The sequence below is a fragment of the Trachurus trachurus genome (assembly GCF_905171665.1).
Source record: "Trachurus trachurus genome assembly, chromosome: 12".
NCBI lineage: Eukaryota > Metazoa > Chordata > Actinopteri > Carangiformes > Carangidae > Trachurus > Trachurus trachurus.
In genome coordinates, this window is record NC_139908.1 from 16,942,923 (window position 1) to 16,969,424 (window position 26,502).

The 26,502-nt window shown below is 41.0% G+C and overlaps 2 protein-coding genes across 2 annotated transcripts; both read left to right on the plus strand.

Annotated features, from left to right (window-relative positions):
• Positions 1 to 1,959: 1,959 nt before the first annotated feature.
• On the plus strand, positions 1,960 to 7,417 carry swi5 (SWI5 homologous recombination repair protein; the record flags this gene model as incomplete). Its single annotated transcript, XM_083984035.1, has 5 exons — positions 1,960 to 2,057; positions 2,713 to 2,761; positions 2,859 to 2,962; positions 3,249 to 3,343; positions 7,353 to 7,417. 5 exons carry the CDS (start codon positions 1,960 to 1,962, stop codon positions 7,415 to 7,417), a joined length of 411 nt encoding a protein of 136 aa, XP_083840161.1.
• Positions 7,418 to 9,955: 2,538 nt separating this feature from the next.
• On the plus strand, positions 9,956 to 26,138 carry slc27a4 (solute carrier family 27 member 4). Its single transcript, XM_083983225.1, has 14 exons — positions 9,956 to 10,351; positions 11,965 to 12,126; positions 15,896 to 16,106; positions 16,432 to 16,615; positions 17,989 to 18,147; positions 20,068 to 20,137; positions 20,334 to 20,425; positions 21,066 to 21,175; positions 21,436 to 21,645; positions 21,946 to 22,072; positions 23,643 to 23,780; positions 23,872 to 24,036; positions 24,713 to 24,859; positions 25,636 to 26,138. The coding sequence occupies exons 2-14, from the start codon at positions 11,966 to 11,968 to the stop codon at positions 25,791 to 25,793; spliced, it is 1,932 nt and encodes a 643-aa protein (XP_083839351.1). The 5' UTR covers positions 9,956 to 10,351; position 11,965; the 3' UTR covers positions 25,794 to 26,138.
• The last annotated feature ends 364 nt before the right edge of the window (positions 26,139 to 26,502 follow it).

Consider the following 26,502-nt stretch of genomic DNA (forward strand, 5'->3'; position numbering starts at 1 on the left):
GGACATAAAGCAAGAATGGACTTGATTTTATGTCCTCCACACCCCAACATCAACTCTCCGAGATACACATTTTGTCTGCCTTTCTCTTTCTGTCTCACCCTCTTCTTCTCTATGAACCTGTCTCTCTCTCCCACTCACTCTCCATCTCTCACTCTGTTTTAAGAGCTAAATCTTTTTGCCATGCTCCTCTTCTTCCTTTGGTTCTTGCCCAGTGAACTGCACCGGAAAGACTCTGGCCACAATATGCAGTGGAAAAGTGTGCATGTGTGTGTCTGTTTGTGCATGTGCTTTTGTGGATTGAACATGACCTTTTGCTTTGCTAATCCATCACCAATTTAGATTCAGATTTAGAGGGCTGGTGGCTTTGAATCAGCCTGAGAGGCAGCTTGATTGGTGAGCAGTCCACACTCGGTTTAGATTAGAGCAGAATAGATGTCACAGCATCGCTTTATGATTATGCAATATTCTCCTCAGTCAAGAAGTGTGTGGGTTGTTTCAGACAGAGAGAGTGAAAGGGAGAGAGTCCATGTAAGTGATGTGAGAGGGAATTGAGGGAGTGATGTGATGAGGACAGAAATAAAGGAGTCAACATGAGTGGTACAATGTCACCATCTGGTGCCCAATATGAAGGCTGGCATGCAACCACCACTCTGATGACCTGATAATATAGCTACCTATAAATTTGGTTAGCCTATTTATTTATTGAAAACAATGGTGGTTCTTTGGTTGAAGTTTGTAGGATAGGCCTACTGGGATGGACATGTTTTACGTTGACATTATATGATCTTCAAAACAATAGGGTCTATTGCAGCTCTAATTTAGCCTACTGTAGCCTACTATTGGATGAGAATGACACACAGTGCAGCACTGTGCCATGAACAGGGCGGCAAATTAATTAACTAGATGTAATTTATATAAGAGTGGAAAAGGAAATGCATGTGATTGCTGACAGCTGAAGGAAACTGCTAAAACAGCTAAAATGCCAAAACTTGAAATCTGAAAGCTGAGAGAAGAGCAGAGAATTGTGTTTTTTTATTTTGTTTTTTTTAAAAGAGCTGGAATAAAGCTAAAAGCAAAACTTTGAAACTAGAAGAATGGGAGAGCTGATATGCAAATTGAAAACTGATAAATAGCTAAATGGCTGTGGCAATGCTGAGAATCTTGCAAACCAAAGTTTAGGCCGAATGGGTTGGAGATAGAGTAGCCTACCTATAGACACTCTAGTTGGAGACTCAGGGGTCAGTAACCCAACCCAAAGGCAGATGATGTTGTAATCAAACGAAATGAATTGCTGTAAGAATTTGTGAGCTGAAATTTCACACTGCAGTTTGAGTTTTGCATAAGGCCTAGTAGCAATCAAAGCAAATACATTCTTTTAATGTTCAGCCAAAGTAGGCTATCACGTTTACATAAAAATAATAATAATAAAAAAATCTAATTACAATTGTAGGTTGTTTATGGTGAATGGGGATGAGGGATGAACTACAAAATCTCCCAGAACTACCAAAATAAAAGCGGTGAACAATGGTGCGTTCCAGGCAACCCGTAACTCGTGTTTTTCCGACCTGTTCCTATGGTTACCCGTTAGAACGTTCAGTCAAACTCGTAACTTCCCACCTGTGAACTCGTACTAGATCGATCTGCTCCCAGTTCCCAGTTAGTAACTCGTAACTTGCCTGGAACGCCACAAACTCGTAACTGGTGACTTGAAGTCGTGACTTACGGGTTAAAAAGCCTGCCTGGAACGCACCACAAGTCTCATTCATCTTTTGTCACACAGTTGTTACCGGGGTAACCAAACTACTCCAAGCTCCGCCTCTTTGGCCCAAGAACCAATCAAATTTCAGTATGGGTGTGCTCGTCGTCAGCCGCGAACTGCAAACTTCCTACTGCTCTTCCTGTTTGTATGCCGTTTCTCTTTGACTTAAACACGCACATTTTCACAACCTTTGAGGAATTATGAACGCGGAACAGCCAGATGAAACACACGACAGTGCAAATAAGTGTTCAGTTTCAACACCGGAGGCAAACGACGCGAAGAAGGGAGCACTGAAGAGGTGAATTAATTGACGTTAGCCGCATCATTAGCTTTTCGAGCTAACTTAGCTAACGCCAGGATAACTTTAATGTTATTTGGAGTAGTCCTCTGTCCCCTCATTTTACTAAGTTATTAAGACAAGACCCCAGTATCACTTTTTAAGAGAAAGGCCTTTGAAGACAGTTAGATACATGGATAATGCAGTAACGTTACATGTTGTTGTTGTTGTTGTTGTTAGTGTAACTAAAGTGTCTTATCTTCCCATTCACATCTTAAGAGCTTAATCTTACATTAGTCAAATATGCTGTTTGGTTGTTTGTAAAACGTTTGGAAGAGCTTTTCAAATTGAGTTTTCCCTCAAGATACTTTATTACTACAAATTAATAAACCGCTTATCAGTGTCTGAGTATTCCTTAGTTTGATAATCATCAGCCAGAGCTGGAAAATTGATGGAGATGGAAACTTGTGGGGTGTTGTGGGAAGTTTTCAGTAATGTTGTTAACACGTTGTTGTCCTTGTACAAACACACAGACGGTACAGCTATTGTTGCTATTGCTGGCAGCTGTGATTTATTTCTGGAGAGTTAACATTAATAAACATGTAATCAGAAACTTTAAATGCATTTTCTCATCAAGCATACCTCGCCTTTAACAGTAGTTTCCCTTCCTTCATAGAACTCCATTCTCAAAGTTTAAGAGAGTGCACTCCAACTTCAAATCACCTGTAAGTAAGCCCCCTCTCTGTCTGAAACACTTACATAAATTCTGTATTTAATGCACTTGTGCTCCGCTATCATGGTTCCCTGTTTTGTACCTCACAGATTCAAGTAACCAAGAATGCTAAAGTTAGTCCTGCTGAGGAGGTGACAGAGCTGGAGAGGAGAAGAGAGCAGCTGAATGCAGAGATAGCACAGCTGGAGGCTGAGTGAGTACAGCTGCATATGTTTGCCTTGCTGTATTTCTGTTTTTGAAGTTCATTTTGAATACTGCATGTTGAGGTTAGGCATGTAGTACTGATTGTTAATAATTTGGTTTCGGATTAAGGGACGTGAGATAGTGATGATCCTCATAAGTTGTATCCTGAAACAGAATCGTTAGAATTAGTCTGATTTGCCTCTTTTTAAGATATTTATTCTTTTGTGTGGGGATCTCTGTATGAATGAACATGTGATCTTTTGTGTGACACCAGTTGTGTGCCTGTGTTTCTCCAGGGGATACAGAGTAGAGGAATTGGAGCATCATATTGACATGCTGCATGAATACAACGACATTAAAGACATCGGACAGTCACTACTGGGCCGTATTGGTAAGATAATGTAAAGGTGCCAATAATAGTAGGCTTGCAAAGGCCATGATAAGAAAGAAAATTAAGAATGTTTAACATCTAATTTTATAGATTAGACACACTGCACACTTCTATACACTTGGTGGTGTTGAATGAATTCAGACCAATTCAAATTGTACTGACCTGCACTGCAGTGAAATGTATCACAGGTTCAATGGATTCTGGAAAGGGATTTTGCTGTTTCTCTGTGAGCTAGGACCTTTTTTGTAGCTATGACAATTTAAGTCCAGTAACCGTTATGACTTGACATTTTCAGTTAAGTGTTTGCAAATTCTCCAAACCAAAAGATGAGTGCTGCAAGATGATGGCTAACCAAAACAGTCAGCTGAATGGGCTGTGTGACTCATGTTTACACTTCTTGGCTCACATATTATCAGGCAGTGTGAACTCTGAACATACTAGACGAGAAGGCAGCACCAGATTTAACACAACCACCACAGTTTAACAGATCATGGCATTTGGTGTGTATACAATATTAATGCTGTGTTGTATTTAAAAACAAAACAAAACAAAACAAAAAAAACTATAATCTAAAGGAAAATCTGAATAAACTATCATCTGATTGCAACCATTGCATTTAGTGAAAAAATTGAGTTTGGTCACAACAATACAATATATTTATTGAAGTTAATACAGCCTGCCACCAGAGGGCAACATTGCAATACATCTATTTGCCTAAAGCAAAGTCAAGGCCAGTCTCCTATTTAACTTTAGACAGTATTTAACCCTGCAACCCTGATTACGTCTGCATTTAGATTACATTTAACTGCTTGTAAACTATTCAATCCCATTAGATTAACACGTTAGAGAACAATGCAGTTGGTTGAAGAGTCTGTTTTACTTGAGGGAGCTAGGTTACAGTATACCACCTCATCCAACTTGAATAAGCCAGCCACGGAAAATCCTATAATTTTCTGTGTTAATATCTTGGTTAATATTGACCAACACTGCTCTCACACATCACCGACATCACATGAATATTAATGTTGTTGAAACAGCATTAGTTTTGGTGGTACAGTACCTTAATGACCAGTGTCAACTCATCGCTTTCTGCTCTCAGTGAGATCAAAAGCCTTGCTGGCATTTCAACTTCTCCCTACAGCTTTCACCATAATTTCTGTGACACTGCATCATACTGTGCAAGTAATGAGTGTAGAGTGTACAATTGGGGCACACTGGTATGAGGAAATAGGCTGCAAGTCTGAATGAGTGTTGTAAGTCTGTGTATCTCTCAAGTCTATTTGTGCATGTGCTGCAACTGCATGTGGTTGAGAAATTGTTGACACCTTTCACACTGTTTAGAAAGTTCTAATGAATCACAGCCAAGTCACATTATGGGCTGTGCATGATTCATAACAAACATGACTTTTTACCTACTTTGACATGTAGTGCTGTGAAACAGCATTTTCCCCCTTCTGGATTTCTTACTTTTTGCATATTTGTCACACTTTATGTTTAAGATCATCAAATAAATTTAAATATTAGACAAAGATAATCCATGTAAATATAAAATGCAGTTTTCTTTTGTTGATGATTTCATTTTTTAAGGGAAAAAAGCTATCCGAACCCATCTGACCTTATGTGAAAAAGTAATTGCCCCCCTTGTTAAATCATGAACTAATTGTGATAAACCAATTTTTTTTAAAGTAGAGTTTAATTTCACTGTCCAGTGTGTCCACACCCAGGCCTGATCACTGCCAGACCTGTTGAATCAAGAAATCCCTTCAATAGAACCTGTTTGACTGAAGTGAAGGAGGTTAAGAGATCTCAAACAGCAGCACATCATGCCGCGATCTAAAGACATTTTAAAAAAAGATGAAAAAACAAAATCATTGACATCTATACGTATGTGTGGAAAGTGTTACAAAGCCATTTCTTAAGCTTTGGGACTTCAGTGAACCACAGTGAGAGCCTTCATCAACTAATGAAATGAAACCATCATGTAAAAACTGCATTTTCTGTTTACTTGGGTTATCTTTGTCTAATATTAAAATTTGTGTGACCCTGTGCGCCGTTAAGATCTGCACATCCCTCCGATTTAGTCCACTCATCTTTACAGAATATGTGAAAGGACTAACAGAGACACTTTATTGTGACATATTTTCCGTTTCTGCAGTAATTTGTGTGGGGTAATAAAAAAACGTGTGTGCTCCAATTTTAAATCTTAAATGTTAAAAGCTGGCTATCTCTTTAAATTCTCTCTCAGTTCAGTGGAGTCAGGATGATAATGACCTCTTAGTGAATGGAGATGGCGTTTCCCCTCTGACACAATGACAGTCTTTCACATCACATACACACACTCACACACGCACGCACACACACAATTGCAATCTCTGTCTATCATGCAGACACATCCATACACTTACACATGTACGCACTGTCACATACAAACACATGCTATCAGCCTCTGTTACCCCCTTCCTGCTCTCTTTCTCTCACACTTTCTCTCAAACACACAGAAGCACACACTTTAACAAAGAGTCTACACTTAAACACTGCGTTGCTGTTGTACTGTATGCTGTTATACTGAGAGGGAGGAGATCGGTGGGCAGGCTGTAGAATGAGACAGGGGACAAGTGGAGATGCCCTGCAGTACCCTTTAAAGACAACCGCCCCTTTGTCTCTCACCATGTCCGTCTGTCTGTCTGTTGGTCAGGGTTAAGGTCATTGTCCCTTAGAACTGTCCTCATACTGCTTATACAGGAGGTCAATTATTTATATTCAAAGGTTAAAGCTCTTTAGTGCCACCCATAAAAATTTTACACACAACAGAATTCTTATATGTTTTATCTCACAGATGAAAAGAAAAACATACTTTGTGAACAGTGATATGATTATAGAAAAGTGGAAGTGTTTACTTTGTACCTATATTTTTGGTATCAGGTGAAAACAAAGATAATTTGAAAATTCAGAGAAAGTATTAATTCTCAATTTCGAGTTGAAGGTTGTTCATGATTAATTTTTTCCTGACAGGTGTTACAGTTTATAGTAAGTGTAAACCTTTTTTCACATTTAGTAAATAATCACACACTGTTCATTGATGTTGCTTAAGGGTAAACAGTTTTGAAAGGGAACTTTCATTCAGAGCGCTGCAACCTAAACTCACAGAGTCTTGAGTCCTGCCCTGTGCAGTCGACTGATATCAAAACAGTGAACCTCTCTGTAGCTTCAGGCCTGCAAAGCCCCTTGTTTCAACAGCACTGTATGTACACACCCTCACTGCTCAAATATAATTTACATACGTTAAAAGCAAAACAATTGACTGACTTATCTGCTGAGCTAGTCAAGACTAGTCACACAGCCAGGGGTTGGGGGGTATGTATGATGGAGAGAATGAAGAGTAGGTGGATAGAAATGAAGTTGTTAATGCTAAAGAACACAACAGTAAGTTGCTTCCTCCTCTCTCGATGGTGATATTTTATCAGCTTTTTTATGTTCTCACTTTCACAGGCTATATATTATTATTCAGTTGATCTAATTAAGGCCAAATATAATAATTTTCAATCCTAGCTAAATTTTCCCAGTACAGTGCACAACAAAGATGAGATCAGATGGTGTTTGTATCAGTGTCAGCCAAGCACAACTCTGCATAGCTTGGTTCTGCATGAATCAAAGAAGGCAGAGTTCTAGCTGGCGGGGCTAATTCGCCTGATATATTAGATTATTCACACTAAATCATGCTTTAACAGGGTAAACGAAAATGTTTGGAAGAAACTAATTTTGTATTTTAAGCTGCAATGAAAATAAGTATAAAGATGGGCTGAGATAAGAGGTCTGTTTTGACTGAATTCCAATACTTCTATACATGCTTTTGAGTAAGTACAGGCCTTATGTTTAAAATGGGTCTTTCGCACTCACATCATGTGGTCTTGGTCTGTTCAGTGTTTTGACGATTGTTTGAAAAGAAGATGAGGAACTTCACCATGTAATCTGCTGAAGGGCCTAACCCCCACTTTTCTGTGCCTTGCAGCTGCTCTGAGGGGGACCACCACAAGAGATCTCTACAGCCACTTTGGTCTGGAGCTAGATGACTGAGAGAGAAAGCATAATGAAAATACAGTGGTAAGAATGGCTCCTATAAGACCACGTGGAGAGGGGCATGAAATGAAAAAGAAAAGACAAAAGAACTTTTGATTTGAGGATGAGTTGATCTGAGCTTCCTCCTTCAGGCACAGGTTTGCCTACTGTTTTGTTTGTGATTCTAGTTTCACCTCTTTACAGAGAGATTGAATTAATGGCAACATGATATGTTGGTGTTGTGATGGTGTTTAAAAGCATGGATACATACTGGTCCTTGAGGTATAAAATGCTTTTAGCATTAGTGTAATATGCTGTGTATACTCACAACAACATATAATACACCACCACTATATGTTTCCATTTCGAAGGCCACTATGAAATATCAACATACGTCCTCATACACCTGCACTTTAATCCTTACAAACGGTTAATAAAAAATGCTTTTATGTGGAACTGTTAAGATTAGTTGCCACTTTTATTACAGGCCTGTCTGTTAAATGCAACCCATATTGCAACACACTGGTGTGGCAACATTGCCCAGCAGGTCATCCTAATGTCATCCAAAAAAAAAAATCCTAAGGGAGGGTGGGGTGTATTACTGTCACACTCATTTACTGTTTCTAGGGGAAACATCCAAAAGTTCACCAAAAAAAGAAATTGTTGGTAACTTACAGCTTGGTGACAAATTAGAGGAAATGGTCAGGGACTTGAAAAATTAGTGCAATAATAACATGCAGATCCTTCCCTACAGGAAACAAAGGCTGACTACATAGTTTAGCAATTATGAATACTGTAAGTGACGGATTAGCTTTGAGTTGACATGGGACATTTCTTGTTTCCGTTACAGAAATATTTTGATAATAGCCTAATAGTTCATAATTCTGTAATAAATATTAAAAGACAATGCATGGTGAGACTTCTACTTGTCCCAGGTTAACCCTTTCAACACAGTTGGCTTGAAAGCCTTGATGCTTCAAGCAGTCTTCTTCATGAAGCCGTTCTAGAGGCTTAAGGTGGAACAACACTTTACTTTGACACTTTATGTTTGTCACCCATCTGTACTTCTTTAATTTGATTTTTAAAAAGTCAAGTCCCCAACGCGTTCCTATTTGCCTGAAATACTCAGAGCGAGAGAATGCAAACAAGTGCCATAATATGCTGGGTGCGGTTTTATCTGTCTGAGAGGGGCTGATAGTGCGCCTTCTCAGACAGATAGCGACTGACTAGCCACATGGCTCTGACGATGCTGTGTATGACTTGTGTGTGCTATTTGTGTGTCGGTGTCCTCTTCGTGTAATCATATGAGTTTATGATTTTAAAAAAAGTATTTGTGCCCTTTAATCTCACATTGGCAGGTCAAAGCTCATCTTATTTTCTTATTTTGATCTTTGTATTGCTTATCACTTATTGTACAACACATCACTAGATGATAAAGCCTGATTAAGCTGTAAAATGTTCACTTTTATATGATACGTCTTTGGTATTCTTGCAGATGGGGTCAAGAGCACAAAAAATAAATGTGTCTCCATTCATTTCAGTTCCAGCCCACTGGAAATAACCTCTGTTGACCTGTAGTAGTGACCTTACAGCCATTTGCAATCAAGGACCATTTGCACAATGCAATGTGATTCACAATGCCAATGTCACATTGCTGTAATGAATACTGGGTAAGATGTCACCCAGCTTGTGCCATCTTAAAATAGGCCAAAGTTATTCTGTTTTATTATTGTGTAATGCATGGAGCCTCTTGGCTTTACACAAACTTTAAACTGAAGCATCGCATTATATCCAAGATCCAAGATTTGGCACAATACTAATCATCTTTCAGTACTGTGTGCTGTCTAGATATTTATGTAGGCTCCATCTGCTGTTTTCACATTTATTGCTCGTCAACTTTGTGAGTACAAACACAATACTGCAGGTTTTCACGAGACAAAAACCTACCACCACCCCTACAGCCACCTAAATCAGCTGGTGTGTTCGGGGCTGCACTGAAAACCACGGGGCTTGTGCCTCCCAGGTTTTACTTTTTATTGTAAGATCTAAGCCCACATGGTGATAACTGATAAAGTCCTGGCTATGGTATGATTAGCATGATACCGTGTCCTTTTTTTTTCTTCTTCCAATCCCCGGCTCCCTCCCTGTTGACAGATGGCTATTTAAATCTTGTGGCTGAGACGCGGAGTAATGAATGGACGTGGTGAGGCGGACTCTCCGGGCAAGAGGCAGGGCTCGTTTCACGCCACACGTACGGTTCCGCATCAGGGCCTTGTCACTATACCGGGGAGAGTCTGCTGCCTGTGTGCATGCTGGCCTCGCTTGTCTGTTGAGCTTGCAGGCAGCAGGGCCGCGCCGCATTTCCTCTTCACCAATGCCGCAAACCCCGCCCCTAGCCGGATGAGACGTGTAGAAAAGAAAAAAAAAGAAACAACGCAGCTTTCTATTGGCTCCGGCCTCCCGTCCGTCAGCGCTTATTCCTGATACACTGACGGCACGCTGCTGACGGTGGTGGGCGGGCGCAGCTAAGAAAATTATAAGGTCATCTGAATTACGCTTGCTAGCGAGGTTATCGGCTACAATGAACCCAGAAATTATACCAGCGATTGTGACAATGAACGGATGATGATCGCGGGGTCAAAGTCGACGCGCACAGCCACGCGAATTTGACTCCCGGAGCAGAGGAGGAGCAGAGGAGGAGCAGCGGCGGCAGCAGCTCGTTGTGGTATTAACAACAGGAGGGGATCCCGGTGTGTGTGTGTGTCTGTCTGTGTCTGCGTGCGTTTTCTGTGAGCCTCTCTCTGTGAAACCCGGAGCGAGCGGCGGCGAGGAGCGGAGGGGGCGACCAGGCTAGCCTGTAAGCCGATCAAGGTGGAATCGCAACACAACGAGTTTCACGTCAGGGGATTTTCTGCGCACCTACATGCTGTGACGGTGTGAGCGAAGTGCAAGGTATGTACGCAAAAACGGGGGAATAAAACAAACGAAAAATGTCATCCCAACCAGCCACAGCCCCAAGCTGACTGTGCGCACCCCCACCACCGTGATGTTCAACTTCACGGATGGGTCCGGTTATTATCTGTGCGGAGAAAGGGAGAGAGCCCCGGCAATGACTTTCTCGTCCTTTGTCAACCTTGTGAGCGCACAGCCGTGTAACGGGACACGAGCGGCGGCGTGACACCTAAATATCCGGCAGCTCTCTGTCCGTGAAGGGTAACTTATGTGGATGTGGATGGCGTATTCAGCATGTCTCTTCATCGCTAACACACACACAGAGAGAGATAGAGAGAGGGAGGGGGTTTGCTGTCACACTGTCCATCCGCTTCCTTGCTAAGCCGATGCGCGCAATACGCTGCGCATCCTGCTTCCCCGGCGCGCCTGTTACCATGATAACCTATAGGCTACATCAGGTTTAGCCCGAGAAATATTGTCCAGCCGGGTTGCGATTGAAGGCCCCTGTCTGTAAACGCACATGGCACGGCTGGAGCTGTTTAATGAAGAAAAAAAAACGGTGGGTTGAGCCTCTCTCTGCTCTCCCCTCCATCCGCTACCGCAATATGATGCTACGCGCCTTTTAAATTTCCGGGTGTAGCAACAGCGAATGATGAGGCTTTTTTTTTTTCTTCCTCCAACTGTGAAGTGGTTAGTGCCTCCCCACTGCATTTCTTTCCTCTGACATGCGGCAAATCCCGTCATGTCGATCCTTTTGGACATTAAGAGTAATTTAATCATCCACACCGTGCGTCGTTCTCCGTTTTAAATAGCAGCACAGTGATTGAATTGGCACGATAAAGCCATCAGCCATCATCATTACAGCCATACGCAGGGAAGCACAGCGACACATATCTTGTCGGCATCTTCACTCTTAAGGCGTCAAAAAAAGAAGGCCCAGTTGTTGTTCCGTAATGTTGAACGGAAATAATCCCCCCAGTGTTGTTCCAAGTAGACTAATGAATTGATAATAAGCAGAGTAAAGCTATCTTTTACTGCTTTGGGATCATCTTCCTAGATATCAGGTGGCACTGGACACCAATGTCAACACATGCTGCCCTCTGTTGCTCTCAGCTGTCACGAAAAGACCGTTTTGCTTTGAGTTAGGGTCCCCCCAGGGTCTCTTTAGCCTTGATCTTAATTCATCTGCAAGGAAGTAGGAAGGGAGTTTTCTTGGTTTTATGAGCTCTGCACATGTGAGAAAAAAAAAAGATGAACTGCAATCCTATGCTATGTGCAGCATTACATACTGTAAATCTATGTAATTCTAATAAGGTATTTCGTTAAGACCCTTTTCTCATTGACTACAAATTCAGTCTGCTAGAGCTGAGTCACTGGGCTGAAATGGGCACAGGATGTGTAAACAAAATCAAAGTAGATAACATTGTCAAGTGGTTGGGGTGTAATACCGCTGTGGAGATGCAGATTCAAGAACACTTGTGCTTGTTTAAACCACATGTAACCTTTCTCCCACTGAACTGATGCTCAGCATGACATGTTTGTGAATACTGGCAATGGTCTGCAGCTTGTGGCCCACTATCTCTGTCTATTTATATGTGTGTGCATTCTTTCAGGATGATGCGTCTAGCGTGTTGCACAGTCCTGCTGTTCGTGTTGAGGCTGCTGGTGGGCTTGCCTTGGTACCAGGTCATCCCGGCCATCTCGATCTTCTACCTGGGAAGTGGAGGATGGAGCTTCCTGCAGATTTTCGCCAGGACAATTGGCAGAGACTTACAGTAAGCATGGAGATTTTGCGTGTTGATGATGAACAATCAAACCTAGAAGATTCATGATTTCATCCTCATGCTCTTTAAAACATGGAGAATTACTGTCAGCGATTAATGCTCTTTTATTTTATTCTGCATTTCAACCACTGATGTCTTGTTTGAACTGTCTGCTGTCACAGGAAGTGTCAGCTGAGATAAAGTGCAGTCTGTAGGTATTTTGACAAAGACAAATTTTCAGTTGTTTTGGCTCTGCACCCTAGAACCATGAATCCCAAGTGACACAATTACTACGAGAGTAAAGTGCTGATTTTCGGCTTTTGCTTTTCAGATATTAACATCCAGATTTTGTGAGCAGTAAAAGAGATAACTCATAGTCATAGTTTCATAGCACGATGTAAAAATGTACTGTGTCATAATGTAGCTTAAGTAAAAACCGCAGGCTATGATTCCTACAATGTTAATTCGGTATGATGGGACATCTGTAAAAATAATTTGATTTACAATCCAGTAATTCTGCCATATATAGTTAGAAAGTATAGCAACAAGGCTATAAATCAGAAAGATAATTCATCACCACATGATGAAACAATGATACAGTCGTAAAGACAAAAATGTTTTCTTAGTTAATAATAAAAAAAAAAAACAGCACAGATCAAACACCCTTACAAACTGATAACATAACTTCAAAGTGTGCGTCTCATTACATAATCGTGAAGTTAGTTGCAATGATGGATCATCTGACGTTTGATTGTTCCGGTAATAATAATTTAGTCTCTAGTCAGTTCACTCGCACCTTGTGCATCAGAAGTGTTTTCACACCTCTAACCCTGCAGAAATGTAGGTCAACATCTTGGATCGCTGCTTTCATGAGCCGACCATCTACGACCTGAGTCTTTTCCTTTGACAGGTTTAGTCTTATAGCCAGCCTTATCTACCTGCTGCAAATTCCTGTCGTGCATGTTTCACAACTCTGTGACGTAGCAGGTATCGTTAAATATTTTAAACAAAGACAGCAGAGAGGGTATAGGAAGGAACAGTTCTTTTAACTGTCCTACCTAAAACCAATATTTACAGTTGGAGGTTGCCATGGTAATTGGTTTGTGGTTAACTTCCCTCAATGGCTCCACTCATGGTAAAACAGGAAATTGTAAAAGACAGCCTTTTATGACCTCTCAATGAGAAACGAGGCCAAAGTTACTTAACCAGCTATGATTTGTGCTTTTCTCCGACCCATTATATGCATAAGTGCCCCTGCTTTCTCAATTGTTAGAGGGACGAAACTGACAGCTACCTGCCAAGATTTGAATACCTTAAACTAGGGCTGGGCGATATGGACCAAAAGTCATATCCCGATATATTTTGTCTGAATATCGATATACGATATATATCCCGATATTTTTCCGCAAAGTGAGAGCAAATGTTCAGTCAAAGTTAAAGCCAAATATAACAAGTCACAGGTAGTTTTATTGAAACCGGCTATTTCACTGAACAGTTGCAAAATCAAATGAATAAATAATAAACAGGTTTCTTCATCTGGTTCATGAATAAATGTTCAGTTGCTCAAATAACAAAATATAAACATAAATACTGCCTGACAAGAGTACCTTTTTTGAAATCAAAGTAATGGAGTAATGGATTTTAGAAGGCGTGATTCCATAAGGCCTCTTCTAAGATCAATGTTAAAAGTTGGCTGGAAATTTGAAAATATTGTCATTATCATGTATAATTTATTATAAGACATTTCTGTAACATAAACACCAGCTATAGCAGAGTCTTATAGAAAGGCACTCTTGAAATAAAAAAAAACTATCAATTGTCTTCACTAAAAACTAAAAAAAAAAAAAACTGCCTTGTGTCTCTGTTATTTCTCAGAGATTTTTTTTTTTTTAACCTGGAGTCACGTGACGTGCCCCACGTCTTTTCCGGTCAGTCGTCATGGAAACGTCACGTGACACTCACGGACCCACGGTTTGGACCAGAGTGAAAACAAACGTTTGTAAACCATGGATGTATTATATTATCATAGATCCATGGGGTAAACGCGAACCTTACGAGCTGAATCTGGTGAAAGCACCGCGGCTCACAGAGGTCTGGAGCTCTGACGCTGCTGCAGGGGCCGGCGTGCTAACGGCTAATAACAGCTAACGGCTAACAGCCCTGCTACAGCAGCTGACTGAGCCTCTAGAGCCGCGGCTCGGCTCGTTAACGGCAACGAGGTCGACGTGGACTCGGTGCGTTCCTCTCGGTCAGCTGGTGAAGCAGCGGTCTGATAAGCATGAATAAAATAGATAGAGGAGGGGCGGAGCGGAGCGCGGCGAGCAGTGCAGAGAGCTCCAGATCAGCAGCCTGAATGGAGCAAGGATCACAGCGCAAATTTGAACTATATCGATATATGCGATATGGTCAAATTCCATATCCCATTAAAAAATATATCGATATATTTTTTATATCGATATATCGCCCAGCCCTACCTTAAACTATACAATTAGTTGTAATAATAGTAGTAGTAGTACTTGTTTGCCAAGGTACTGATGGTGTCTGTTGCCCAAGGTTAAAAGATTCACTGTATAGAACTTGTTTCCTCAGTGACTCATAAATTCTTATTGTGTAGTGATCTGTGACAAGGTTCAAGTATTTACACTGTTAAAGCCTAAAGTAACCTCTAGTGTACACACTTGCCATTGATAGTAACTGGCCGCTAGTGTAACAAGGTGTAAAGCATCTATGGTGGTTGAAAACAGATTTTTTTTAATGTGGGGGGGGGTTGTAGTTTTCTGTATAAACTGCAGCATTTAATTATGTTTGTTTAGTTATGGGTTTATTTACACATTGCTAACAATAGATCGGCATGATTTAAAATGTGCTTTATAAAATAAATTGATTTTGCTTCATGTAGAGTCGACCCTATGGTGCATTAGGTAGGTCAGCAAACAGCTTTTTTTTATGGTCAAGCATAAAATGAAATAAAAGGAGCAATAGCACAACAATAAATCATGGTTATCTGGACCAACATGAAATAATATAATGATAAAAGATAATCACTGTTACAGTGTTGCCACGAAGTAACTTGGCTCAATAGATTTTTATGGCCTGTACCTTTGAACCATGAAAGAAAAGTGGTCAATGAGATGCAGACTTTGTCCCTTGCACTCAACCAGTCATGTCTGTTCATAATGTTTTATGTTTAGGTTGCTACAGATTTATTTGGAGTAGTAGTGTATAAGACAGTCAGTCAACTGTATGAGCCTCAAAGTACAATGCAGTGCTTCATGTTATGTACACCTCATGATACAACTGACCATCATCTGAAGGACATTTCATGTTTTATGATTCATTTCTCACCCTCCTTTGTGCAGAGAAAGTTATTGTTTTCCATCATTTTATACCACAGAGTGAAAATCATAATTGAGATTCTTAAAAAATGAGTATTGGAAATGTCACAATAAATGTTCATTGGCTTTGTTTTGTTGCCAAGTGGAAGAGTCATGGACACATGACTATAATACTTTTTGGCAACTGAGTCTCAAATCTCATCCTATCTTTTAAATTACCAAAGGGAGAGTTATCAAAAAAGATAATTTAACTGACAACGAATGTAAACGCATCAAATTAATACTGAAGACACTTACGACACATTGAAACAAACTCCAGTGTGATGGCCATTTAGGTGAGGTGTATTTGCTTGAACAATGAATGGGCAAATTATCTTTTGGAATACGTCCAGGAAATGTTGCTTTAACCTGCTGATTTCGCTGTCTTTTTTTTCTTTATTCCTCAGTGCGGCAGTTGTGTTACTGCGGGTGAAGATGAATGTCAAACGCCACCTCAGACAGAAGAACACAATCCCCAAGATCTTTGCTGAAACAGTGAGCCGTCATGGGGACAAAACAGCACTGATCTTCGAGGGGACTGGGGAAAGGTGGACCTTCCGACAGTTGGATGAGTACTCCAACAGAGTGGCTAACCTGCTGCTGGAACGGGGGTTCCAGGTACTTTTTGAAGAATGTCTTCATTGCATATCTGCTTTTGATTAAATTCTAAAAATCAAATGTAACCATTGTAACAATAACATTTCATTTGTTTCAGAGATTACTGAATTCTTTTTTAATGGTCTGCTCAAGTAGAACTTCAGTTAACAAACTATGCTAAAGCAGAATCGGTTTATTTTACTGTTAAAACTCAGTGAAGCATTTTTTCCACCCAGGGGGAGGCATTACATGTCTTCTTTGATCTGAAATTAAAATTAATCAAATTAAATGTGTGTTAATGGCAGTCAGTCTGATGAGCCCCTCTGTCTGTTGTTTCTGTCTGCAGGATGGAGATGTGGTGGCTCTTTTCATGGAGAACAGGTCCCAGTACGTGGGCCTCTGGCTGGGCATGGCCAAAATCGGAGTAGAGGCCGCTCTCATCAACTTCAATCTGAGGCTGGAGGCCTTGGTCCACTGTGTCACCATCTCCAATGCCAAGGCTGTGGTGTTTGGCTCAGAGCTGACTGAAGGTGAGAGCAAGAGAGATCGGAGAAGGGGGATGGTGGAGTTAGAGATTAGAGAATTATCCAAAGGATATGTGACATATTTTGTTTGTTATGGTGGCAACATAGTCTGAAGTCTGTCTCAGAGGGCGTTACAGTCTGTAGGACATTGCCTCATGCTGACGAGTGTTGTTCTGCTTCTGTGATGAGAGAATAGCGTGGCGCCGGTGAAAGCAACAGAGGTCATAAAAGATAGATGGGTTTTGAAGAACATGTCTTCTAATATCGGTCAGTGGAGCTTTAAATGGCTGATAGATGAGAGGAGGAAGAACGGAAGAGGTAACGAAGAGGGAAAGTGGAGAAATGTCTAGATCATCAATCTACGGTGTTCAAGGTCTGAAGAGAGAAGATTGACTGATAAATGATAGACTCAAACAGATAAGAGGCACGTAAGGACGGATAGGTTGACCTACAGTGTTGAGACAGATACGTAACCGTGTAATATTCTTCCAGATACTGATAGGACAGTAAAAAGATGGAGATTTTCAAAACATTATAAATCCCTTTTTAGTTTGAAGCTTAGAACAAAAACCAAAACAACAAAGCTAATGTAAAACTGCTGCGAAACCCTGTTGAGTCACAACCAGGTTGTCGAACCAGGTTGTTCATGTTCCAAGTAAACGTCATATCACAAAGAAAATCAAAAACAGGATCAGCTCAAAGTCAGGTTACCATATGTAAACAATTGGTTGACATGAACTATAATTGTAATCTTCTAAGATCAAAAAATGTTTAATGATCTCATTTGTTTGATATTTTTGCACAGGAGCAAGTAGAATTGATTTCTTACTAACCTGCGGTGTATTATTGAATATTCGCTCTGTTGCTTAGACTTTGGAAGCACTAATGGTATGAAAATTCAGCAACTCAGTAGAATAGTCAAACATACTAAATGATGGCTCTGTTTCAATCTCCCCATGACACTCTTTGAGTCCCTGCCCAATCTGAAAAGCCCTGATCTCAACAGCTATAAAGAGTGAATGAGTTTTGAGCTGGTCATCCTGGGATTGATGGAGCAGTCTTTGTATTGGATCCCGGACCTGTCATGTGCTTTATGCCTTTAAGTAATTGGAAACGCAGCCTCCTGGCTACTGAGCAGGCCAAAGTCAAGCCGGTAGCATTATTACTGAGCCGGCAGGACAGAAGGCTTTTAAATTAAGATACAGTGTCAGGGTTTTTTTCCTGCTTTAATTTGCTACTTCCATTCTTTCCGTGTCATTCTCTGATACATGTTGATACTTGCTTCTGTTTTGTCACCTTCTTTGTACAAAGGTGTTTCCTGCAGTTGGGGATGCTGAAATAAATCTAATTAGCATAATGTGTTTGTCTCCCTCTTGTAGCTGTTTCTGAGGTGCACAGTTCAATGGGCAAGACAGTGAAGATGTTCTGTTCTGGAGACTGGGACCCCAAACGGGTCCCACAGGGAACCGAGTGCCTCGAGCCCCTGCTGGAAGGTGCCCCATCTCACCTGCCCAGTCGGCCGCAACGCTGCTTCACAGGTAAGAAGCAGTGTCCAGCTTTCATAACCAAAGATCAGGAGTTTCCAGGGAATTATTATACCATTTTATACTTATATCTTTCCGTGGGTTACAGTTTTTCTCCATTGGTTTGGATAAAAAAAAACAGAAATTACATTCTCAAAACAACATGGACAAACCTCCAAACCGCTTGACAAATGTTCACAACAGAAATGTATTTCTCACTCATTTCATCAAATAGCAAATGTCTTCGTACATCTTTGTAAATTATTTAGTACAGGTAGCCTGCAGTTAGCATGTCAGCCTCATTTCGTTCTATAAGTCATCACATGCACAATAGTCTGTTCAATTGTCACAATTAGGCAAGAACATAATACCATGAATACCATATATTTATTTACAGCACTGTAGGGTACTTATATATATTTTTTTCCCCAGTTTTATACACTATTGTATTCTGTTAGCTAGACAAACAAAAAAAACTAGTACAGTAACCATTGTCAATGAAGGACTGGGCTAAGACTGAGAGGTGGACATGAGGGACATTTCAATGGTCCTCTGCCATAGTGACAAAACATCTAAAACATTTTGACCTGCAGTGCTCACACAATGCCAAAGGGACGATGCATTTTGGGGGCACTGGCTATTTATATGAGAAATAAATTTAGTTTTGACACATGAGTGAACTATTTTGAGATAGAGATGTGCTTTTGCAAGTGATCTATGGTGTTGTGCTGAACTGTATCACTGTTTTGCCAAATGATCTTAGAGTTTTGAGAATGTAATTTCTGTTTAGAGAAATGAGCCAAACCAACTGAGAAAATAACCAACAGCTTATTTTTATGGCAAAAAATTCAACACCTACTGTAACCAAAGCCACAAAGCAATTTCAAAAAGTAATCTTTCCATTTGCTGATAGTGACAACAGCTGACAAGTGGTGAGTAATAGTTTTTGGCCCCAGCAGTGACTCACAATGAAATCACAAAACTGAACCATCTGAAAAATAAGCTGAAATGTCCAGAATATAATCACCAAATTGCTCCACTGCTTTTAATGATATTCATGACCACAAAACACAGAACAATCTCTTATAGTTAATTTGATCATGTGAAAAAGAAACAACACAGTGGACATCCTCTATCTTTACACCCCAGTTCAGAGGAGGAACATGTGGGCAGACAGAATACTTAGTATGTTTTTGTTGTTGTTAGCTACATTTCTTAGAATTTCATGTTTTGATTGTGTCCACACAGCCACATACTTAAGTCTGGTTCAGAACAGTTCAGCCAGTCCTACCGGCTCATTCACTGTTGCTAGTGTCACTTAATCACCACATAACAGCAGCACAGACAGGTGCAACAATATAAACTTGTTCACACTTGACACTGTGTCTCCCTGACAGATTGACAACAAAGGCATTGGGACTAGACCAGTCAAGTCACATTCAGAGATGACTATAGAGCATGCTGTGTAGAGTGAATGTCAGTGCTGCTGCACCGAGGAGCTGCATAACAGTGGTTGTACAGATAAAATCCACGAATGTGAATGTGAATATTTGAGCAAAATCCGAACATAAAGTTGTCCACGGTCATACCAGCACATCTTTCTTCAACCACTAGAACACTTTGCTTACTGTAGAAAAGAGGGGGACCAGGTGGTCTAATTTTGAGTCTTAAATAGGGGATTCTTCTTCATCCTGCAGCACTGAAACTTTGTCCAAATCAGCACTAAGTGTAAATAGGCCTCTAATTACAGATCAAAGCCGAGCTCCTGCAGGTAATCAGTAGTAAGCGTTCAGCAAGGTGTTTATTTGAAAAGCATGAATTGAAACTACAGATTGAAACATGATTGAGTATTCGTTTTACACGTGCTAAAATCAGCCATAGCTCATATTGTTCCTTACATGTATGTTATCTCACTCTCACTTTGCTGTGTTTCAGATCGCCTATTCTACATCTACACGTCAGGAACCACTGGGATGCCTAAAGCTGCTATTGTGGTGCACAGCAGGTAGGAAGGAGCCGTGCAGCTCACTAACAGACACACAGGAATTGCAGCTGCTCTCTTTGTTGATCCATGCAGCTTTCGTGTGGAGTACAAATACTGTTAGAAGAGAATGGGTAGAAATGACATAAAATGCTCTGGCTTTCTTCTGAATTACTTGACTTTCTCTTCCCTCCCTGTCCGACCCAACCCTGGTTTTCAGGTACTACCGTATGGCAGCTTTGGTATATTATGGCTTTAAGATGACACCAGATGATGTGCTGTACGATTGCCTTCCACTCTACCACTCTGCAGGTAAAGTGAAAGCTGTGTGTTTAAAGTTAATATTGAGGGTGTTTCCAAACATGTAGTGTGTGTTTGTTCTGTGGTTAATTTGTTTTTTCTGCTCGGTTTAGTTTCTTGTTGCACATAAAAAATAAATAAAATGAAGCTCTAAAACCCTGTATTGTTTGTTATCTTAGTCACACTTGTTCTCTAACTAAATTCAAGCAACTGTTGATTTTGTACGTACTGTAGAGTGCACTTGGCTATGAGAGCAGTTTAGCTCCACCTAGCAGAGTAGTCATTGCAAACTACACTAGACCGCTTCCTCTGCAGGGTGTCAGTACAGATGTTTTTTTGTTAAACAGATTTGTGCAAACAATTTGTACAAGTGGAAAAATGAGGAGTACAATTCAACAGTTTGACCGCACCTTTACAGCTATAATATGCACATTTTCATTTAGTTTTTGTTATGTTTTTGTGTTTCATTGTTACATTTTCACGAGGCATGTGATCACATGATTAGGGGATAATGTTACACAGACTCCAATATTTGTTTATTATTTTAATGAAAAAGAGAAGTTGCATGTTGTTTTTAAATGATACGTCTTTGTGCATTACCATGTTGTGACTGTTACTCTGACCTTGACAGCTCATATTTCTCTGTCCACAGGAAACATTGTGGGAGTGGGCCAGTGTATAATACATGGCATGACTGTAGTCATCAGAAAGAAGTTCTCTGCCTCGCGTTTCTGGGACGACTGTTTCAAATACAACTGCACGGTAAGCATAGTGTAAATTACCATCCCCTGCCTCAGTCTTAGTTATCGGGTAGCACACCATAGACTCTCAGTGTTGCTGAACTTTTTTCCCTGTCACTGCTTGTAAAATGAATCACAAGATTAAATGTTGCTTCCCAGCCAAATTCTTGGAATCCCTTTTTCATTCTTTTAAGCGTGGTATTAAATCGGTATTCAGTCATTTTACGTCCCTGTTATGTCTCATTACTAGACCTTTTGTTTTTTCTTACCACTGTCCTCCAGATTGTGCAGTACATTGGTGAGATCTGCAGATACCTACTGAACCAGCCGGTCCGGGACACAGAGAAGCAACACCGGGTGCGCATGGCACTTGGCAATGGCCTTCGTCAGTCCATATGGGAGGAGTTCATGAACCGCTTCAATATCCCACAGATCGCAGAGTTCTACGGAGCAACAGAGTGCAACTGCAGCCTGGGCAACTTCGATAACAAGGTGGGAATGTGTCCCTGCAAACACGTCTGACCAGACTTCATATAAATCCTTAGTCTATCAGCACCCACTCAAGTCTTCTCACCTGAGAGAACTTCACAGTGTTATCGAAGACTTAAGGAGGACAATCCTCCTTAAGTTAAGCACTCTGATATTCTTAAAATATGTTGTTTTATCAGTATTTCAAGCTTCTCATTGATACAACACAGCACAAAGCCCCTGCTGTTTTTTTGGCCGCTTAATACGGGTTTGCCTTCTGTCTTCCTCTCTACACACACACTGACATTTCTGTCTGTCCTTCAGGTTGGAGCATGTGGCTTCAACAGTCAGATTCTACCCTTCATCTACCCCATCAGACTAGTGAGGGTTGATGAGGAGACCATGGAGCTCATTAGAGGACCTGATGGCGTCTGCATTCCCTGTAAACCTGGTATGTTTACTGTACACACACATATTCAACTACAGATAAGTCGAAACAAAACACAAGGAGAACACACCTCTTCATATATTCCTATCCACATCATATGATTGTTGAACATGAAAAGCGACGCATTCTGCCAAAACCAACCACTCCAAAATATATCGCACAACTTTGTCTGTGTAATGGTTGCAATTCTTTAGCTCCTATTATAAACAAATTCCAGCGTATTGCTGTTAAGAACAGGGATGCAAACAGCGCGCCGAAAAGCGAAACTCGCTTTTTTCATGACCAATTAGGTGACTTGTGTGAATCGTTCAGATCCGAAGAGTTTTTGTTTTTGGGAGGGGGGGGTCTCAGCGTCTTAGCTGGGGTCAGTAAAATGTTTTTCTAACAGGCTGACAGTGACAATCACGTGAAACTGAGGCAAACTCATTCATGGTTGCCTCTGATTATACTGATAACAACCTACTTCCAATGTAGACGCGCGACATGCGCGCTCATTACAGTAAAGTGGCGCGTATCCGCATGCAGTCGGTGCGACGGCGACGCCGTTTTTTCCCCCCGTGCATGTCCATGGAGCTGTGCCCCGCGGACATGCACAGTTCCCTACGTTGCTGTGTCAAGCAGGTGTCTCTCACGGAGCTCTGCCCCGTTTCAGAGGTGAAGGAAGCCCTGAGTGGAAAGACGTCGCCTCCGCGATGTAGAATGTGTTCAATTCAAAAAGTGAAACTAACACATTATATATAGTATGTCCATTACACACTGAATGAAACATCCCATGTCTTTATTTATTCAGTTTATTTTAATAGTAATAATTATGACTAACATTCAGTGAAGACCTAAAAATGAGTATCTCCAATATGGAAATATTGCAAAGGAATTTTTTTTTTTTAAGCATTTTTAATATAGAAATGTTGGCCTTCTGAAAACTATGTCCATCTATATGCACTCAATACTTGGTTGGGGTTGAACTACTGGAAATTGACTTTTCCGTGATATTGTAATGTACTTATCTGTTAATGGTGAGCGCACCCCCCCCCCCCCCCCCCCCCCCCCCCGGGAAATTCCTCTCTTTTTTGGTCCTTACCCGTTTGCATCCCTGTAAGAAGAGCCCTTGTTTCTTGACTTGTATATGCTGAACCAACAAAGCCGACGTAATGCTGCCTCACTGTACGGTTTTAGTTGGCATGCATGCAAGTATTCCAACTTCAGGTGTGATGTATGATGTCATCCTGTCTGGCCATGCCCACTCAAAGCAGACGTTAATTTGGCTGTGGGACTACCTCCACTGACATCATAAAGGTGGATGAACAATGCCCACTGTTCTGTGTTTGTACCTTTTCATACAGAACAGCAAAGCAGAATAATGGTGCAACATTCCCTCCTTGAATAGGCTGTGTAAAAGGGCCTATTGACATTATTCCTTTCTGAAACCTCTGGTGGAGCTCAAATAATGCACTTTGTAGAGTGGAAATGGCAATTTGAATGCTATTTATACATTCATAATCCCTTTGGTCTTTCACACCTCTCCCTCACTCTTTGTGTCTCTGTCTTTGTTTCACTTTCTCACTCGTTCTAGGCGAGCCTGGCCAGCTAGTCGGCAGGATCATTCAGAATGACCCTCTTAGGAGGTTTGATGGCTATGTCAACCAATCAGCAACCAGCAAGAAGATTTCTCAGAGTGTCTTCAAGAAGGGAGACACTGCCTATCTCTCTGGTTAGACACACTCTCTTCACGCACACACAGGTATTCACATTCTCTGCTGAAGTGCTGCAGCAAACAAATATGATCTTTGCCCCCTTCACAGGCGATGTGTTGATCATGGATGAGAACGGCCACATGTACTTCAAGGACCGAACAGGAGACACTTTCCGCTGGAAAGGAGAGAACGTCTCCACGACCGAGGTGGAGGGGACACTCAGCAGGCTGCTAGACATGAAAGATGTAGTCGTGTATGGAGTGGAAGTACCAGGTAACATCTTCGAGTCATTTCTCCATTTGTGTTCTTTTTTTTCCCCACTTCACACTCACACTTGAAATGCACTTCAGTTGGATCCCTGCTACTCCCTTTCTTTTATGTATGGCAGTTTATCAACTGAGTCTTAATATTTGTATAATATATATCAAAAGCCATCTTGAAAATCAAAGATAAATCACAGATTTAAAAAAAAAATCATACAGGAGGGGACACAAATGAGTTCACAAACAGTTTTTACTGCAGTATGTACAAGAGATGAATGGATGGACAAGACAAGAACCATGCTTTATAGTTTGTACAGCTGCAGTATCTTAGCATGCTCTTGACCTATTGTGACATTTAATGATTTCTACCAATGCGAATGTCACTACATATAAAGCAGAGCTGTAGCTGAGGCTCTGCAGACTGTGTGACACAAATGACAAGACACAGATGCCACTTTCCAGCCACTGTGATTAGATTAGATGACTTTATTATTCCCTAATGAAGGGAAGTAGTTTGGTCACCCATGCCCAGTGACAAATAACAAAGACAACACAAGTCATACATACTGCCACATTACCCATCTAGCCACTTGCACAGTACTTATCAGCGTTTATAGCCTTTGTCTGACCTGAATCCTCAGTGGTCTGCTGAATTAAACCAGATTTTCCTGTTTTTGTGTGTACAGGAGCAGAGGGTAAAGCTGGAATGGCAGCCATCGCTGATCCGTCTCACTCCACTGACCTGGAGAAGTTTGTGAAGGACATGGAGAAGGCTCTGCCTCCGTACGCCAGACCTGTGTTCCTTCGCTTCCTTCCAGAGGTCAACAAGACAGGTACAATGTGCTTTTTATGTAAAACATTATAAATAAAGCAAGACTAAATATAGTTGTTATTACAATGCAGTTTGAGACATTTGGTCTTTCCAGCCAGGCCTTAAATCTCAAAACACTCACCTGAGTCTGTGAAGAAGCAAGCTGAAGCATGCATCACTGATTCTGGATTAACAATCAATTGTAAAAACATCGAAAAACACTTCCAAGTGGAGTATTTTCAACATTTGTCTCCTGTTAACAATTAAAGTGTTGTGCGAGATTATTTAATACTATTCTGTGCCCATGGAGAATCAATGATACCCTTTGTTTTCCCCAAGACAAATTTCTAATACAAAGATCTAACAGCGGTAATTCAGACAACATACACAGTCTTATATCAACTTCCTGTCACTGTTTTATTTTCTCCACGATTTGGGTCAAAGCTTAAATAAGCAGAAAGTGAGAGTTGTATTACTTTTTGAAATTCTTTTCATCAAACATTTCCTTGCGTTCTGCTTGACTCTCCAATCCAGCAAAAGCTTCTCATCACTTTGACTTAAAGCACAATTCAAAATTTGCATTTTTGAAACAAAATTGGAGAAATCAAATGTTTACCTTCAATTCAGTTAATTGAATTCTAATTTTACCATCATCACAACTTCAAAATCATCATTAGAACTTCTGTAACCAGAAATGTAATTTAGTAGTTAGTTAGCAGTAGGACTAAAAAAAAACTAAGAGGCATTGACAGACAAATTGAAATATTTACATGATTTCTGTTTTTGTCTCTTTCACAGGAACATTTAAGTTTCAGAAGACGGATTTGCGTAGGGATGGCTTTGACCCCAGCGCAGTCTCAGACAGACTCTACTTCCTGGATTCCAGCAGAGCGCGCTTTGTTCAGCTGGACGAGGAGACGTACCGCTCCATACTGTCAGGGAAACACAAATTGTGATGACAAGGCTGACCACTACATTTACATATGTACGCACACGCATACACACACACACACATGTACAAATACAGAACAGAAGACAATATTTTGTGAGCAGGATAGCAGAGCGCAGAACCTTGTCCCCATGTACACAAGAATACAACTCAACACAATACAATACAAACAGTATAAAGTAATAGCCATACACATTCCGTGCAGTCAAATGCCAACACATACACACACATACATGTTATATTCCCAAACCGACTTTGCTCCTTGATCTCTAAAAACAGACTTATGCACGGCACACACATACACACACACACACACACATACAAACACACACAGCACCACTCCATCCATCCCTCCTGAAATCTCCACAGCAACTCCTCTCGCTACCTCAGCAAACACAGAGAGAGGCACAAACCCAGTAACCAGGTCTATTCGGTAACTTGAATCCACTCTTCATAGCCACACAATCCCAGTGCACAAAGCCCTCAGACACACCCCCGCCTGTCCATCACGGTCCATCAAATCTGATGTTTTTTTGTTTTTTTGCTGGGGGGACACCGCTTCGGGAAGGGGAGGGGGGGGGGCATGAGGACAACAGGCTGCCTGGCATCCAGAATGCACAAACTTGAAACTACAGATAACCACGAACTGGATGGATGATAAAGAGGAACATGGATTCAGTGCATACAACGTGTGGCACAGAGGAAGGACCTGTGAG

Excerpts from the sequence above, each read along its gene's own strand:
- slc27a4 (XM_083983225.1), top strand. The coding sequence starts at position 11,966 with ATGATGCGTCTAGCGTGTTGCACAGTCCTGCTGTTCGTGTTGAGGCTG. Across the intron at positions 12,127-15,895 it reads ACAATTGGCAGAGACTTACA|TGCGGCAGTTGTGTTACTGC; the intron begins GTAAGCATGGAG and ends TTTATTCCTCAG. Across the intron at positions 20,426-21,065 it reads TCCACTCTACCACTCTGCAG|GAAACATTGTGGGAGTGGGC; the intron begins GTAAAGTGAAAG and ends CTCTGTCCACAG.